This window comes from Vicugna pacos, chromosome 12 (genome assembly GCF_048564905.1).
Source record: "Vicugna pacos chromosome 12, VicPac4, whole genome shotgun sequence".
Classification (NCBI taxonomy): domain Eukaryota; kingdom Metazoa; phylum Chordata; class Mammalia; order Artiodactyla; family Camelidae; genus Vicugna; species Vicugna pacos.
Genome location: NC_132998.1, coordinates 52,243,027 through 52,258,864, shown reverse-complemented (window position 1 = coordinate 52,258,864; position 15,838 = coordinate 52,243,027). Strand labels below are relative to the sequence as shown.

The 15,838-nt window shown below is 40.6% G+C and overlaps 1 protein-coding gene across 2 annotated transcripts in view; it reads left to right on the top strand.

Annotated features, from left to right (window-relative positions):
• Positions 1 to 15,838, top strand: part of LGR5 (leucine rich repeat containing G protein-coupled receptor 5) — a 110,203-nt gene that overhangs the window by 63,658 nt on the left and 30,707 nt on the right. For both annotated transcript variants that reach the window (XM_072973396.1, XM_072973397.1), the window contains exons 3-4: positions 1,803 to 1,874; positions 7,610 to 7,681. In XM_072973396.1, the coding sequence (XP_072829497.1) occupies positions 1,803 to 1,874; positions 7,610 to 7,681 (144 nt within the window). The remainder of the gene's footprint in view (positions 1 to 1,802; positions 1,875 to 7,609; positions 7,682 to 15,838) is intronic.

Below are 15,838 nucleotides of genomic sequence, written 5' to 3'. Positions count from 1 at the left end.
TGAAGATGAAGAAAGAGATATTTTCATGAAACAATTTTAGAAACAGAGGGAAGAAACCAAAAACAAAACCTCCCAGCCAAATGGCATGTGGGTCTCTAGGGTTAGAACATAGTCCCCCAGAGATTTGTTAGTTCAAATCTTTGTGAGAGATTTGTGTGCAGTTCTCACCACTTGTGTACTCAAAGTCTTTCTTTCTCTAGAGTTTATATGTATTTAATTTTAAAATTGCTAAAACCATCCCACATGGTAAAGAAATGAGGGGAAGGATGCAATGATTTCCTTAAACTGCTTTTGACAACGAGACAGATCTTCCACCAGCCCAGCAAAGAGCTAATAGCCCATCATAAATTCCTCTGTTTTAAGACAAGCTCCCCTGGTAACACAGGTCAGTGGCTCCACAGATTAGTTCTGAATACCGACTGAGGCTCTGAAAGTCCTTGCCCAGAAAAGAAAAATAGTCCATGTGAAGTGAGTGAGCTATGTTTCAGGAAATGTAACAGAAAGGTATTTGCCCTGACAATAATTTCACTAATAAAATAAATAAATGAAACGTTTTCACTTTCTCCTTTTCATTTCCCAAGTCAATGACTCAGAAACCGTCAAGCTACGGTTAAGAGTCGATAAGCCGCCACGTACAGGCCCTGTTCTAGGACTCCAGAGCTGTGCTGCTGGAGTCGTGGCTGCGAACACGATCGTTAGGGACATTTGGGCTGAAGTAACAGTTCCTGCTCAGTGGGGTCTGATCAGTTAAGCCACCTGCGATCTCCAACCACACCTGATCTGTCTTAATTCATTAAGTGAGTCTGATAGCACAGCCATACACAAATCGTGTCCTTCAGTATTACGTCTAGCACTTCGGATAACTAATCAAATGCGTGTGGGTTAAATAGAATACAACCATAAATATAAAATGTGGTGGGTTTTTCTTTTTCTTTTTCTTTTTTTTTTTTTTTTTTTTGGCTGCCTACGTTTCACCTTGACCCTAGTGGTTTGCATGTGGGATTTTCTTTCTTCGACACCAAACTCCACCACTTACCACCTCCACCCAGGCAGCACCGCACCAGCAACTCCCGTTTGAACGGCTCTAATCAGCTCCTCTGCTTCCACGTTTGCCCCCAAAGGCTCTTCCCCTTCTTTAAAAGGGTCCCATCAGAAGGACCCTTGGAAAACACAGAACTGATCGCATCACTGCCCAGCTCAAAGTCCCCATTGTGGCCTCCAAAGCCCTGCGTGAGGTGGCCCCGGACACCGCTCCAGCCTCACCTCGTCTCTTTCCCCTTGGTCCCCTCACTGCAGCCATGCTGGCCTTCTTGCAGTTTCTGGGCCACGCCAGGCACCCTCCCACCTCAAGCCTTTTGCACTACTGTTTCCTTCGCAAGGTACCTGCGTGACTCGTTCTTCGCTGAAACGCCCTCTCAGCAGAGAGGTTTCCCTGACCAGCTCGTCTGTAACAATAGCCCATCACCTTCACAACCACCGCCCAGGGCTCCCTCCCTCTCTCCTTGCCTAACTATTGTATAAACATTTTTAAAGGAGAGTTTTATATATACATAAAATGTAAGCTATAAAGTGATTTATTGTAAATGAGGTAATTTATTATATTTCTTCTTTGGCCCTTCTCTCACCAGCTCTTTGAGTAGAGATTTACAGAAATTTTTTGCAAAGTATGAGAAAACGGGTAGTTTACAGTTGCTGTTGGCATTTGTGGTCTGAACACAATTGTATTGCGTTTTTAACGACTAAACGAATTCCACGTGAAAAGGCTTATACTGACTGTCTCTCCTCTCCCTTGAAACCCACAGACGTCTTGCCGGAAATGCTTTGACACACATTCCCAAGGGAGCATTTGCTGGCCTTTACAGCCTTAAAGTTCTGTAAGTAAACCGAGTATTGTTTGTTCTATTTGTGATTTTAGTGTCAAGTGGATGCTAATTAACTTGTAAGGCTTGAATTCCTCTAATGAACTATTTCGAGCCACAGGATAATTCATCTCGATTCCAGTCTGTCTACACTGATATCTTAGAACCCTGTTATACCTGGCTGGATTCTGTGTGTGAAAAAACTTCCTCTCTCCTTGTCTGCCTTCTAGTACCAAAATTTGTTTGCTTCTACATAACCAACTTACCAACTCAAACTTGTGAAAGAGTATTTCCCTTTCGTTTTGTGTTATGAAGTTGGGGAGAGTTTCTGGAGTCATTTTGATTCAAGTGAATTAAATTACTATGATGCTGACATAATGAGATCACAGCTTCAAACCATTTGCAAAATCTGTTTCCTCAGGATGCACTGAAGAAAGATCAGCTAAAAAAATAAGTCAAGTTTATGTTCCACTTGTGAATAGATGTGGAAAAGCCTAGTGCATAGTAGATGCAATGAGTCGTTGTTTAACTGAGAAATGTTAATTCATTGAAACTTGTAAAAAATGGACTTTCTTATTAATGTCCAACTTCCTAATTTTTTTAATCAGAAAGCTCATTATTATTGACACCTCCTTCTTCCAGTACCCGTTGCTTAATTTTCTTTCAGTTTATTCCATGTTGAACAAAAAGAGACCTAGGTAGAGAAGATAGATAACACAAGCTGGAAGTCATACCAGGGAAGTTTCCTCTCAAAGGAAATAACATGGTTCTATTTTCTTTCTTTAAGATAAAAGTTATAAACTCACATGAAATCGAAGTTGTGATGAATACACAATGACCGATTGATGTGGAGCCTGCTGCTTTTTTAATCTTGCTTTTCCACTAGCCAGCAGAATCTACCCCCCAACTTCTATGAAGGCTTTATCATTAACTTTTTTTCCCCCCAGTTAACCTCAATTCCCTGTTGCCTGTGGTAGGCTCTCCAGGGCCTCTTGAAATCCTGGAGAACACACGCTCACCCCAGCATGTGATGGAACTTTGAGATAGGATGAAGGTTCTCTGTGGTATTTCAGTCTGATCTCATAAAAAATAGAGAATGATTTCAATATGCTCTTATTTGTAAGAAATACTCGTTTATGAGAATACCTATACTCATCTGTGAGAATGTAACACTTTCTCATTTTCTCATTGCAACACCTACAGTATGTCTTAGCATGTTATCTTTATTTTAATAAAGGTATTTCCTTCTTTCCCATATAATATAAAACGAGGATAATCTATTGTATGTCTTAACTACAGATCTTACTCTAGTATCCATCTGGACCTCAAGTCTCATTTCCCTGTTCTTGTGTCAGAATAACTTCTAATTGTGTTACTTCTCTCACATCCAACCTTATTCATTAAAGGCAAACATCTAACACATTCATAGAACTCTCTCCTACGACAGTCACATCTGAGCATCACATATGTCCCCATATGTCCCTTGATTATAAATTACTTTTATTTCTTCTTTACAGTTCATTATGTTGATTTTTTTCTTTGAAATGATGTCTGTAGATAGGCTATATTTTTATGAATTTTATCTAAATGTAATGGGTACAGCATTATAAAATATTTTGTATTAAAGGGAGAATTGGGTCCAATAGAGTTGAGAATGACATTACTAGAGGTACAATGCTGAACAAGACATGGAAACTGTCTCCAATATTTATAAAATCCTCATGGAAACTGTCTCAAATGTTTTATAAAGTCCAAAAGGCACTGGAAGAAAGAAATAACTGATTAGATTGTAGCATGGTGAGAGAGACATAATATACAAGTAATCTCCATCTGGGGCTCTGACCAGTATAAGGACGGCAAGGAGGGCGTATGGTTAAAAAAAAAAAGACAAAGAGAATAGGAATCCAGTCTGCGAAGATGGGAAATTAAGATAGCAACAGGCCTCTTTGGTGAGGCCCGCTTTATATCTGAAATACTATTACTGTGAGCTCTGGAAGATCGCTGTCATGTAAGGTGATCACCCCTGTAAATATTGGCCTTCATAAAAAATAAGCTACAGGTTTGGTATTGCAAAATCCCCAACCCAGGGGAGCTCTGAACCAGGCTGTCCTCAGCGAAGGTTCATGTTCTCGGGGAGGCCATACAGTCAGGGGCTGGCTTATCCCCGGGCCGCCCAGCACCACAACCAAAGCCACGAGGAGGTGGCAGATAACGCTGACCACAGAGAAGTCACAGTCAGCCAGAATTCTCCCATTCCCAGAAGACGGCCTGCAGAGCTACCTGAGACCTAACCGCAGGACAGCTAGGCACAGGGAATACCTAAGGATCAAGCTGTTGACCGATACAAAGTCCCCTTTCAACATCTGATGTCGTCTCCCGCGGCTGCACTGTACCTGATCGTTAGTCCTGTTGTAAAAAACAAACAAAATGGTGTTGTTAGAGTAGCGCAGGGACGCTTACAGAATAGTGAATATTTTCAAGCTCCTCAGGAAAAGAAATCAAGAAAATACGGAGTCAGCCTATGTCTCTAGAGAAAGTGTTTCATTTTTTCTTTTCTTATACGTATGTGAATGATAGAAAGGAAATTGTGAGTGCCCAAACCACATTCAGTTGGTGGTACATTCTGCTTATATTCAAGGCCTTGAATAAAGGGTTATTTATAAATGAAATCAACAGCCGTGCTGTGCATGCTCTCTGGTTTAACTGCACTCCACAGTGCTGTAAACCTTTTCATTGTTTTGCCTCCCACTGGACTATCTTAAACAAAAACAGAATTTCCTAATTGACTCACTGGAGACCTATAGGCTATAATGGAGATAATTTGCTCTTGTTTTGTCATTTGAAAGTAATTAAACAAAAGTTCTTTATTTAGGGAGCGATCAGAACTTAACTGATTTTTTTTATTATATTTTTAGTGTTTTACTGGTAGAAGTGGTTGAAAATTAAATTGCTGGGCGGTAACTCAGAGGTAGCTTTAAAAGTTATCATTAGTAAAGCTTAAGTTCCATTTTCTGAAGCCAGATATATAAAGCTGAGAAAGTTTGCAACTATTCAATGAAGAGAAACCATTTAAATATCCTCTACTCCAATTTTCCAATATTTTAGGAAGACCACATTATAAGAGCTTCACTGTTTGGTTAGCAAAGCACAAGAGGACAATTCGACACACGCTATGAACCAGTAATATATCACTTACAAAGTTTAGACATCAATTAAGTCCGTTATCTGTATCTTATCATTTAAATTGATCACACAACTAATGAGTGACTTAGAAAACACTTCTGTCAAGTTAAAATTATATATTAAAACTGCTTGGAAAGTATAAAATAACATGGAAATGTGAACGTTTAATGTTTAGATATAATTTAATAATTTGATAATATTTAATAATAAATTATGTAAAATATGGAACTCAGGCTATAATTTTCCCAATTCCCTAACCAGTAATTGAAGTGAGAGTCCTCCTTTAAAGTTAACTGTGTTCATAAGGAACCAATATATTCTGAGACACTGGATTTATGAAATGTTAATTGAATCCAAGTTTAACATAATGAAATTACTTGTGTAAAACCATTGGATTACAAGTGACAGAATTATACTCCTTTGAAAGCAGAATCTCAGCCAAGGTATGAAAAACATAAATCTTATGACCTCCAAGTATTTTTCACATTTTATTTGCAAATGAGCTCACATTTGCATATCTGAACCTGTAATAAATGCATATTCATATTTTAATCCTCAAACCCCTTATCAATCAAATGATACTATTCTACTCCCATTATGCAGATAAAAGAGCAAGGGCCAAGGAGATTAAACGGTTTGCTTGCCAAGGTCGAAACTTAGGCCTTATCTCCAAGCTCAACGTAGCCTCAAGTTCAGGTGAAAACATTCTTAGGAATACTTAGCATGGCCCAGGGTGGTTCTCAGTGTGTGGTGCCTGCCCACTAACACTGACATCACCTGGGAATCTGTTAGGAACGCAAGTTCTCCGGCCCCCCCTACTTTAGCGGCGGGGAGCCCAGCAAACAAGATTCTCAACAAGCCTTCCAGTGGATTCTGATGAACGCTGAAGCCTGAGAACCTCTGGCCCAGAGTTGCATTTTTTGCCCATTTTATTTTCCCATTTGTTATAATGTCGTATCCAGTACAGTCTCCGTATGGCATTAGTCTTGAAGAGAGGTTTATAAGTTCACACTATAAGGGCCAATTTTTATTGAACGCTCACCAGGCAGCAGGTGTCGTTCTGGGCACTTTCACTCATTAGATCATCACAATAGGCCCTGGGCAGGTGGGTATTATTACTGGTCACTGAGACATGGAGAGATTGCCTGATTTCCCTGAGGCCTCGGGGCTACTGGCAGGGCAGAGCTAGTCAGATCCCAGAACCCACGCACTTAATCATACCGTAAAGGCCAGACAACCTGAGAACTGCCCATTCACTCTGCCAAAGGATGCTGCAAGGCTCAGTGGAAAGTCCACCAAGCTTGGGAATTTGACGTACTTAGTGCTGAATCCCAGCGAGTCCACTAAGGCAAAGAAGCTTCAATTGTGGAGATGAGAGAACCAGGCAAATTGTTTCTGAAATCCAAGCATAAATTTGTAACCTAATAAGTAGAAGTATTTTTTAACTGTCTTTTAAAAACTGCTTTCCTAAAATAGTCTTCTGCCTCTGGCTTACATAGACCATGAAATACTGGTTGGGGGTTGAGGGGAGTGGCAGCAAAATTAGGATGTTATACACATTTATGAATAAGGTGGCAAAATACAAGAAAGCGAATGGGAATTTTTTTCCAAACTACTTCCCACTAGCAGTGATATATTTTAATTTCATTGCTGCCGATTTTTTCCACTCTGTAGTCTGAAAAGAATTGTTGAACCCCGGTGAGCAAAAGTGCAATACTTCACAAATTTAATTTATAGCAAAAGATGACCACACATATTTGGCTATGTTTTGAAAGGAGACGATCTTGAATAGCCTCCTACTCTTTTTTTTTTTTTCCTGGCTTAAATAACAGGAATTTATTTTCCTACAGTTCTGAAGGCTGGAAGTTCAAGATCAAGGTGTCCATAGGTTTGATATCTTCTGAGTCCTCTCTCCTTGGCTAGCAGATGTAATAGCCTTCTACTGTTACCCTTATTTCCATTTGTCTAATTGAATTGTCCCCATAGTGAGCCTTTATAAAACAAATAGGATCAAATCATGTCCCTGCTTAACCCCTTTGACAAGAGTTTCTCACCACACTTACAGCCTGCAAGTCCTCCATCAGATGGCTTTAGGTTGTCTCCCAGTCTCTTGCTCTCACTTATTCCTCCTCAGTCCCAACTGAGCCTTTGCTGCCTTTAACAACTCAAGCAAGCTCCAGCCTCAGGGCCTTTGCACCTGTTCTTCCCGCTTCTTCAGTAACTTCCCAGACGTTCACATGTTTCCCTCCATGACACCATTCTGGTCTTTACTCAAATATCACCTCCTAAGAGAGATCTTCTCTGACCACCTTTAAAATAAAATTCTCACCCCTCATTACCATCTACCCCAAATCCATGTTTTGTTTTCTATTCATAGTTGTCTCCCATTATATACTCATTTGTTAATTTTTAGTTATCCACCATTCAGCACAGGAATTCAAGGCCAAGGCTTTGTCTAATGCTCTGCTGTTTCCCTGACACCTAGAACGGTGCTTAACATGGCTGTGCCAGTAATTGTTCGTTATTAACTTTTTTTAACATTTTTCTTCATCTGTTTTAATATGCAGTATGCTGCAGAATAATCACCTGAGACAGGTGCCCACAGAAGCTCTACAGAATTTGCGAAGCCTTCAGTCTCTGTAAGTCTACTTGAAATTGCAATCTGTTCTCAGGAGTAATTTGGGAAGGAGCAATGAAATGTCCGAATAACCATTATAGTAAAGTCCTTGGTTGGGGGCCAGAGCTAAATACATTGCGAGTGAAAGTTTCCATTAGAGCAACAATTCTTTGCATCCTCACTAAACAGCACGTATGGGAGAGACCAGTGTTGAAGTCTGGGGTTTCAAGGCAGACACTTCATCAGACGACCTCAGTGAAAAGCCTCTGGGATGTGTTGGTATCACCGGACAAAACATCCAGGCTCTTGCCCTGCATCCCCCTGTACCGTGTTTTAGTTCCTGAATTCAAATCAGGGATAATACTTTCTCCTTTTATCTAGAAAAATGAGTCAAAATCTAGACTTCTTGGCTACTTCAGTTTACTCTGTCTTTAGATTATCTGAGTTGCCTTGTAATGCAGTTTTGCTGAGTCAGATAAAGTCTTAATTTTTTTTTATTAAGTTCTATATGTACGTCAGGGGTTCTCATATCAGTAAGCTAAGAACTAACCATGTGTCTTAAAGTCATACGGGGCAGGTCTACAAACCAGGAGCTCCCCCATCATCACGCACAGACGTACGAACACATTCACAAACAGTCCTACAGAGACACACCTACCTCAGGCTCACACACCACACACACACACAGACACACAAACACCCACAGCAGTGGAGCCGGGGTTCCCTACTCTGAATCCCCAAATTGTAAGAGGTTGTCTACAGCGATTATTTGGCAAGACTGCCTTGCGTACTCGATGATAAATCTTCATCTCATCAGAATGTGTAAGTGTTTATAACATATTGCATGATTTCCAGTCTGCACATGTGTGATAATATGCTTTCATCTTCCTCACCCTCGAGGTCCTCATCTGTCAAACAAAATACTGATTTCTGGTCTAGAATGATGAGGGCGATTTAAATGATGCATTTAAAAAAAAAAGGCAAATGAATATTGCAGACTCTAATTGGAAATCACTGTAAGGAATCCGTCAGTTAATAATTACATATAGTTCACTGAATGCCTTTTATGGAGGTGACACAAGAGAAGGAGGAAACGTGAGCTCTGGAGATGATACTTTCTTTGATTTTTTTTTTTTTTAATGAAAGCAGATCTGTGCTTGAGACCATTTTAAAGCTTTTTGCTCCAAACAAAGTGACTTCCTAGGTCTTCACCAGCCTGTAGATAAACAAGCCCACAAGAGCCCCTTTGTGGAAGGGGACAGGGCTGCTGGCAGTTCCAGGAGCACCTTCATGACATCCCAATATCACTCCTCCTTTGTTGAACGAGCCTTCTCTTCCTGAAGGAGAGAAGCAGCCGGAGCAGCAAAACACTCCCAAGTTGGGCTGTGGGTGTCAGGGCTCGGGGTCCAGGAGCTGAATGGAAAAGCGAGATCCTAGCGGTGGCCAGTGGGAGCCTCAAACAGCTGTGAGGCAGGCAGAAGATGGAGGGATAAGGGTTTGTAACCAAACGCCGCTATCAGCTGAAAGAAGATCACAAACAGAACACACACGGCAGTGAACTCTTTGAGGAAGAGAAAACCACGAGTCTTTTGTTCCCTCGAACTGGGTGGTGCCTCTCTGATAAAGGTGTTGAGATTTAGTTTCTTACAGTCTAGATATTTACTGTTCACCAGGTGCCTCTTGCATGTGGTGTCTGGTTCACAAAAACAATTGCGTTTGAAACCTTAGTATGTGTTCCCTGTGAAGAAGCCAAGGGTTAACTTTCTAGTAGGACGTTTATCACATTCAAACCGAGGCATCTAGATAGATCGTCACCCCCACCCCCCAACCCACTCGCTGGATTGTATCACCTGGTTACCTAACGTTTGTCCGGGGTCCCTTTGCCCAGAAGACCCATGGGAGGTGTTGAATGTTGGCAGTGTGTGAGGCTTTGACTCTTTGTCTCACTTTTTTTTTTTTTTTTGGTGCTACTTTGATCCACACATTAAGATTTGACAGAGAAAGCATTACAAACCACCAACCACACAGACACAGTATAGTACCAACCAAAGGAGTCCCCTCCCTGTCTGGAGGTTTGGGCTCCTGCGAGTCCTTTGAAAGTTTTCCTGTTGTCCCAGATTCAAGGTGTGTAGTAGTGTTTCTCCTGCTTCCTTCAGAAATGAAAACAGTTTTGAGTCTAATGGCCATTACAAATGTGCGTCCTTATCCCCCGTCTGTTCATTTCCATGCGTGTTTCAGCCTTCATGCTACTGTCATATCAAAACAAGTAACAAAGAGGGTGACATCTGTCTCATCCGTGACACCTAGGAGGCTTCCAGTCAGCTGCCTACCAGGTCTTCTCAGACTATGGTCAACCCTCAGACCTCCACCTTTCTCTAATGGTTTCTCCTTTTCCTCCCTCTTGAATTCACTCTGTTTCTCCACTTATTCTTCTCCTTGTATTATACTTTCAGTCTCTAAGAAGCACTCTGCATTCCACAGGGGCTGGAAGTGCGCCACCCTGTGAGTGCCTGGCTTTGCAACTCCTAAAGAGGGGGGCTTCTCAACCAGGCTGCAAAGAATCAGCTGGAGAGTCCTGAAGCCTAGGCTGCACCCCAGACCAATTAAAATCAGAATCTGGGAGAATCAAGCATCAGTGTTTTCTGACTGGTTTAATTATAATAGTTAGGTGCTTTTTAAATGAAGATTGGGAAAACTAGTGTCCTATGGCATTCCTTCAGAAGATCTGCATTATCTTCCTGAACTCTTTTCAAACGTGAAAATAATTATTTTTTTAAAGTCCGTATTTTGCATTCAACTGTGAACTAATAATGTATCTAGAATACGAAACAAAAGTAAGGGGTTGTCTGTGCTTCACTGAAGGAGCTCACAGCTGTGGGTTAATTCTGGTGCCAACCTGGGGCAGGCAGAGTTAGGAGGCCAAATGCTATGTTACCCTTCTGTGCAAATGTGTCCTTGGACCAGCAGGAGCAGCACCTCCCAAGATACCCAGAACCATGGGCTTCATCTCTGTCTTACTTAATTAAAAGCTCCGCTTTAGCAAAATCCTCAGGGATCTGTATTCACAGTGCGTTTGAGAAGTTTTTAGTGTCCGTGGCATGAACAAAGTGGTTGAGAACCACGAGAACAGGTCATCAGGGTACTTTGCTCCAACCATAGAGACTTGACCTCATTGAATCAACTTTAAGAAACATGATATGTTGAAGCTAGTAACCTTGCTGTGAGGAAGAAACAGATTGTACTCATGTTTCAAGGGATGTAATTTTCATTGATTCCGTGTGAACAACTGACAGTTTGCTTTGTTCACGATGAAAACATCGAGGTACATTTGTGTTCTTTGAAGTCTCTCCTGATGCTTACAAATTGCTCAGCTAAAGAATAAGAGGGCAAGTCCACGTGCTGGAGCCCTGGAGCCCAGGAGCCCAGAGCCTGCCCCTGTGCAACACGTACGTGAGGTTTCTGACATGGCGGTGATGGCCCAGACACCAGCTGGACTTTCTGTAATGTAATCAGATATAACTTAATTTCCTTTCTGTTTTCTGGAAAGTTGTATTACCAAGAAACTTTTGGCATTATAGTCATTTGAAGACTAGGATCAGATTGCAATGATTTGATGGAAATTCAAAACTTAACCCTCCCATACCCTCATACCTTTGTATTAACAGTTAAGAAACCAAGAGCTATATTCAATAGCTTGTAATAACCTATAATGAAAAAGAATATGAAAAAGAATATACTTTTGTATAACTGAATCACTATGCTATACCCAGAAACTAACACAATATTGCAAATCAGCTATACCTCAGTTTAAAAAAAAAAAAGGTTAAGAAATTGATCTATAAAAAAAAATCACTGCTTCATTTGTTGATAGTAATGATGTTCCAGCATCTCATCATCATTAGTGGACGTTCAAGATGATCAAAGAGAATGACATACTCCTGTTTGTCGGGTTAACCAGAGTATTATTCAATACATGGCAGTTCTTATGCCAAGTCTGCGCTAGCAAAACTAATTGTGGAAAATGCACAATCACAAAAATAACAAGTTGGTAAGTAGAAGATGAAAGGAGAATTTGACATAGCTGCAGTATTGTCTCTATTCTCCAATTAGCTAATAATCATCTTTAAAGTACAAGACGTTATTTTAAAAACCTGGAGAAGAACGTGTCCCTTCCTGCCTGGAACATGATCTGTTGTGATATCAGCTTAAGTGCTACAGACCCCACCCTTGAACCAAGTAACTCCCCCCCCCAACCCCCCAACTCTTCATGGTAGGGTTTTGCTAATAATAGTCCAAAAAGAGAGCCGGCATGAGGAGGGGAGTAGGGAGGAGGATGAAGTCGGGCTCACAGTGCTGAGCAGAGGGTAAGGCAAGCCTGGAACCAGCAGCAGCTCTCTCCTGTTCATATTCCAGGCACCTATTGGGTTTCAGACCCCGGACAAAGAATGGGAAGGAAGTAACAGAAGACAAGGAGGTGTAAGCAGACAGAAAAAAGGCAAAGGGAGGTAACCGAGAGGATAAGATTAAAAGATCAAAAGAGTTTTTAAAAAAAGCAAACAAAACAATGGTTTTAGTATTCTTGACATTATTCCTTCCACTAAAATGGTCTCCAGAAAGAGAAGTTTTAAGCCTACATAAGAAAAATACACCATGGTTTTGGTTTATTTTGTTTTTTCACAGAAGTGCCGGCGTATTAGGAACATCTTGGGGTGGAGGTAGACTGAGAAGTTCTAGAGGCCAAGGGTTTTGTCTGTTGCACTGTTCAGGGTTCATTTCACAAACCACGTGCAAACCAGCACCCAGTGAATTGTTACGTGGAGGAGTTTTGTCTTGTGCCCTTTCCCCCATTTAAACATTAGGAGAAAATTCTTTTCTTTTACTTCTTTTTTTAAAATTCTTTTTATTGAAGTTTAGTTGATTTGCAGTGTGTTGGTTTCTGGTGTACAGCATAGTGATTCAGTTATACATATGTATATATTCTTTTTCATTTTCTTTTCATTATAGATTATTACAAGATACTGAATGTAGTTCCTTGTGCTAGACAGTAGGTCCTTGTTGTTTATCTATTTTATGTACAGTAGTTTGTATCTGCTAATCCCAAATTCCTAATTTAACCCTCCCCCCTTCCCCTTTGGTACCCATAAGTTTGTTTTCTATGTCTGTGAGTCCATTTCTGTTTTGTAAATATTCATGTATGTCATTTTTTTTAGATTCCACATATAAGTGATATCGTATGATATTTGTCTTTCTCTATCTGACTTACTTCACTTAGTATGGTAACCTCTAGGTCTGTCCATGTTGCTGCGAATGGCATTATTTCATTCTTTTTTATGGCTGAGTAGTATTCCATTGTATGTCTATGTACACCACATCTTTATCCAATCACCTGTCAGTGGACATTTATGTTGCTTCCATGTCTTGACTCTTATAAACAATGCTGCTATGAACATTGAAGGTGCATGTACCTTTTCAAATTAGAGTTTTCTCCAGATATATGCCCAGGAGTAGGATTGCTGAATCATATGGTAACTCCTTCTTTAGTTTTTTAAGGAGACTCTATACTGTTTTCTATAGTGGCTGCACCAAATTACATTCCCACCAACAATGTAGGAGGACTTTGAGCAGGAAAGTGTTCAGATCTGTGTTACATGATTGGGTCCATGTTACTGAGGTAGTCTAAGAGAGAGAGGAGAATTTTGTCAGGATGGGGGGCAGTGGAGATGGAGAAAGGGAAATGGATTTGAGAAATATTTCAATGAAATGACCAGTGTTTGGTAATTAATCAGCTATGAAGAATGAAGGAGAAAGGGGTGTGGAGGATGATTCTTAAGTTCCTTGTTTATATAACCACATGCTTGTTGGAGCCCATCACCAAGATAAGAAATGCTGGTGAGGACTACATTTGGGGAGATAAGTTTGGTGTTGAACATGTGTGTTTGAGGGGGAACTGCTAAGTAGCAATGTCACGTGGGCAGCTTAAAATCCAGGTCTGGGTCTCAAAGAAAAGTGAAATTTAGGTTAGGTCCTTCTGCCATGCATTTCCTGTCACTTAACACTTCATTGTAATGATTTGATTGAGGCCTCATAATAGTTGGAACCTTGCCTGCCTGGTTTACTGCTAAGTCTCCAGCACCAGGTATGGCTCCTGCAAAAAAAGCACCCAAGAAACACTTGCTGAACTGAACTGAAACCTCAGACTCTAAGTGATGTTCTTAACAGCTGCTCAGGGTGAGTTAACATCCCCCAGTTGTGCTGTCGCCTGCATTCACCCATCTCCCTGGCTCCCAACTCTTGTCTCTGCACCTTGGTTTTTCCTACCTGCCTTTCCTGAGCTGAAAGTTGGGTCCCAGTGTTTTCTTCAGGGATTTTGAAGTTGATCGAGCTACAAGATTTAGCTTTCCCATTGTCCTAGCTGAGGATGCCCCACTTCAAGAGTAGGGTTCAGAGAAGAACCTTAATGTTAATTCTCAGTGTTGTTGAGATTTGGGTAGGCAGGAGGTAGGAGATATTCACAAACACAAGGCTCAGAAGTACCGTGGGAAGGAGCTACAGACGGGATTTGACTGGGACCCAGAAAGAAGAGAAAAGTTTGGCTAGATAAGGTGGATAAGCTTTGAATATCAGAATGGAAGATTTGGGTTTGAAAGGAATGGGAATGTGGAAGAAGTGTGGATTCCTAACGGGCATGACAGAGCGCGGTTTTAGGGAGATTAATCTGGCAGCAGCCTACCAACATAATTGAAGAGATAAGGGATAGAGACAAAAGGGCCAGCTAAGAATCTGTCACAGTAATGCAGCTGTGAAGAGATAAGAGACAACTAGACAGGGGAAGCGGACAGTCTTGGAGCTGAAGATAAATGGAGAGACCTTGCTGAATGATTGGCTGGATAGCAATGCAAGATTCAAAAATGATCCCCAGATTTCACACCCTGGTGGTAGCTGGGAGACTCATGGCACCCCTGACAAAAAGGAGGTCTTTGTTTTCTCTGGTGAAAAGCAAAACTGAAGCTGTTGGTGCTCATGTTCCTTTGGCTGTAGATCCTCTCCCTGCTAAAAAAAAAAATCCACAGCAGTAACCTCTGAGAAACTGAGCCACTTCATGTGTAAATGGACTGTCAAGTGTATTTCTCATTGGAGTCCTTTACTTCCCAACAATACCAGAGAGGTTTGGTTCTTAGACACTAGTCAGGCCAGCCAGCTAGCCTCTAGATGACTGCCCGTCAGTGAACCTGTGGACTTTATTTCTCCCCAAGCTGCAGAGATGGAAAAAACTTTTTTTACCTTTTCGGAGGTAAGTCTAAAGGAATCATTTTCTTCCTAGTTTATGTTAAGTTTACCAATAAATAAGATAGAGAATAGAAATATAGAAACAGAAATTCCCATATAATCATGCTGTTTATATGAATTCATATGCTTACTATCTTCCTAGATTATAGATGGGAAATTTCATTAGAAGGATTTCACATTGTCATCACTTCATAAATATTAAAAAAAAAAACATAGTAATCATAAAGATGACACATGTTATTATGAAGAATTCATATAAATCAACATGAATTCAGTCTATAAGAGTTCATGTAGATAAAAGTCTATCCCAGTAGTATGATTGTAAATGATCTGACAGATTCAATCCCAATGATCCACTGGTTCCAGAGCAATAAAAATTCCAAGCAGTAAAATTTCACCACAACAAAGACTTTAGGGACTTGGTCAAATTGTATTATGTACAAGCTTGGAACTACAGGCTTTTCTTTTCATAGCCAAGGTAAGAAAGCAATTGGAACTGCTTTCATTACTTAAAACTTTTTAGAGGAACTAAATCACTGAGCTCATTTGACTCTTGAGGAATTGTTCAAGATGGTCTCACGAAATGTACAAATGTAGGTACAAGAGGGTTGGTCGTTTCTTTAAAACTTACAAAGCAAAGTGCTCATCCAAATATAAAACAGCAATGTCAAATGCTGTGCTTCATAATTCTGTTTATTGAAAAGGTCCCCGTAAGCTGCATCATACCTGCAGCTGCAACATTCTTGACACCTTTGCTTTTTTTTCCCCTCGAGTCATCTGTGTTAATAATTGACAATATTACAGTCATCTCAGATGGTGATTTAGCCAAGATCAATGGCTTATCTTTTGACTAACGCTTTCTTCCTTGTAGTTAATGGCTCATCAAAGACAT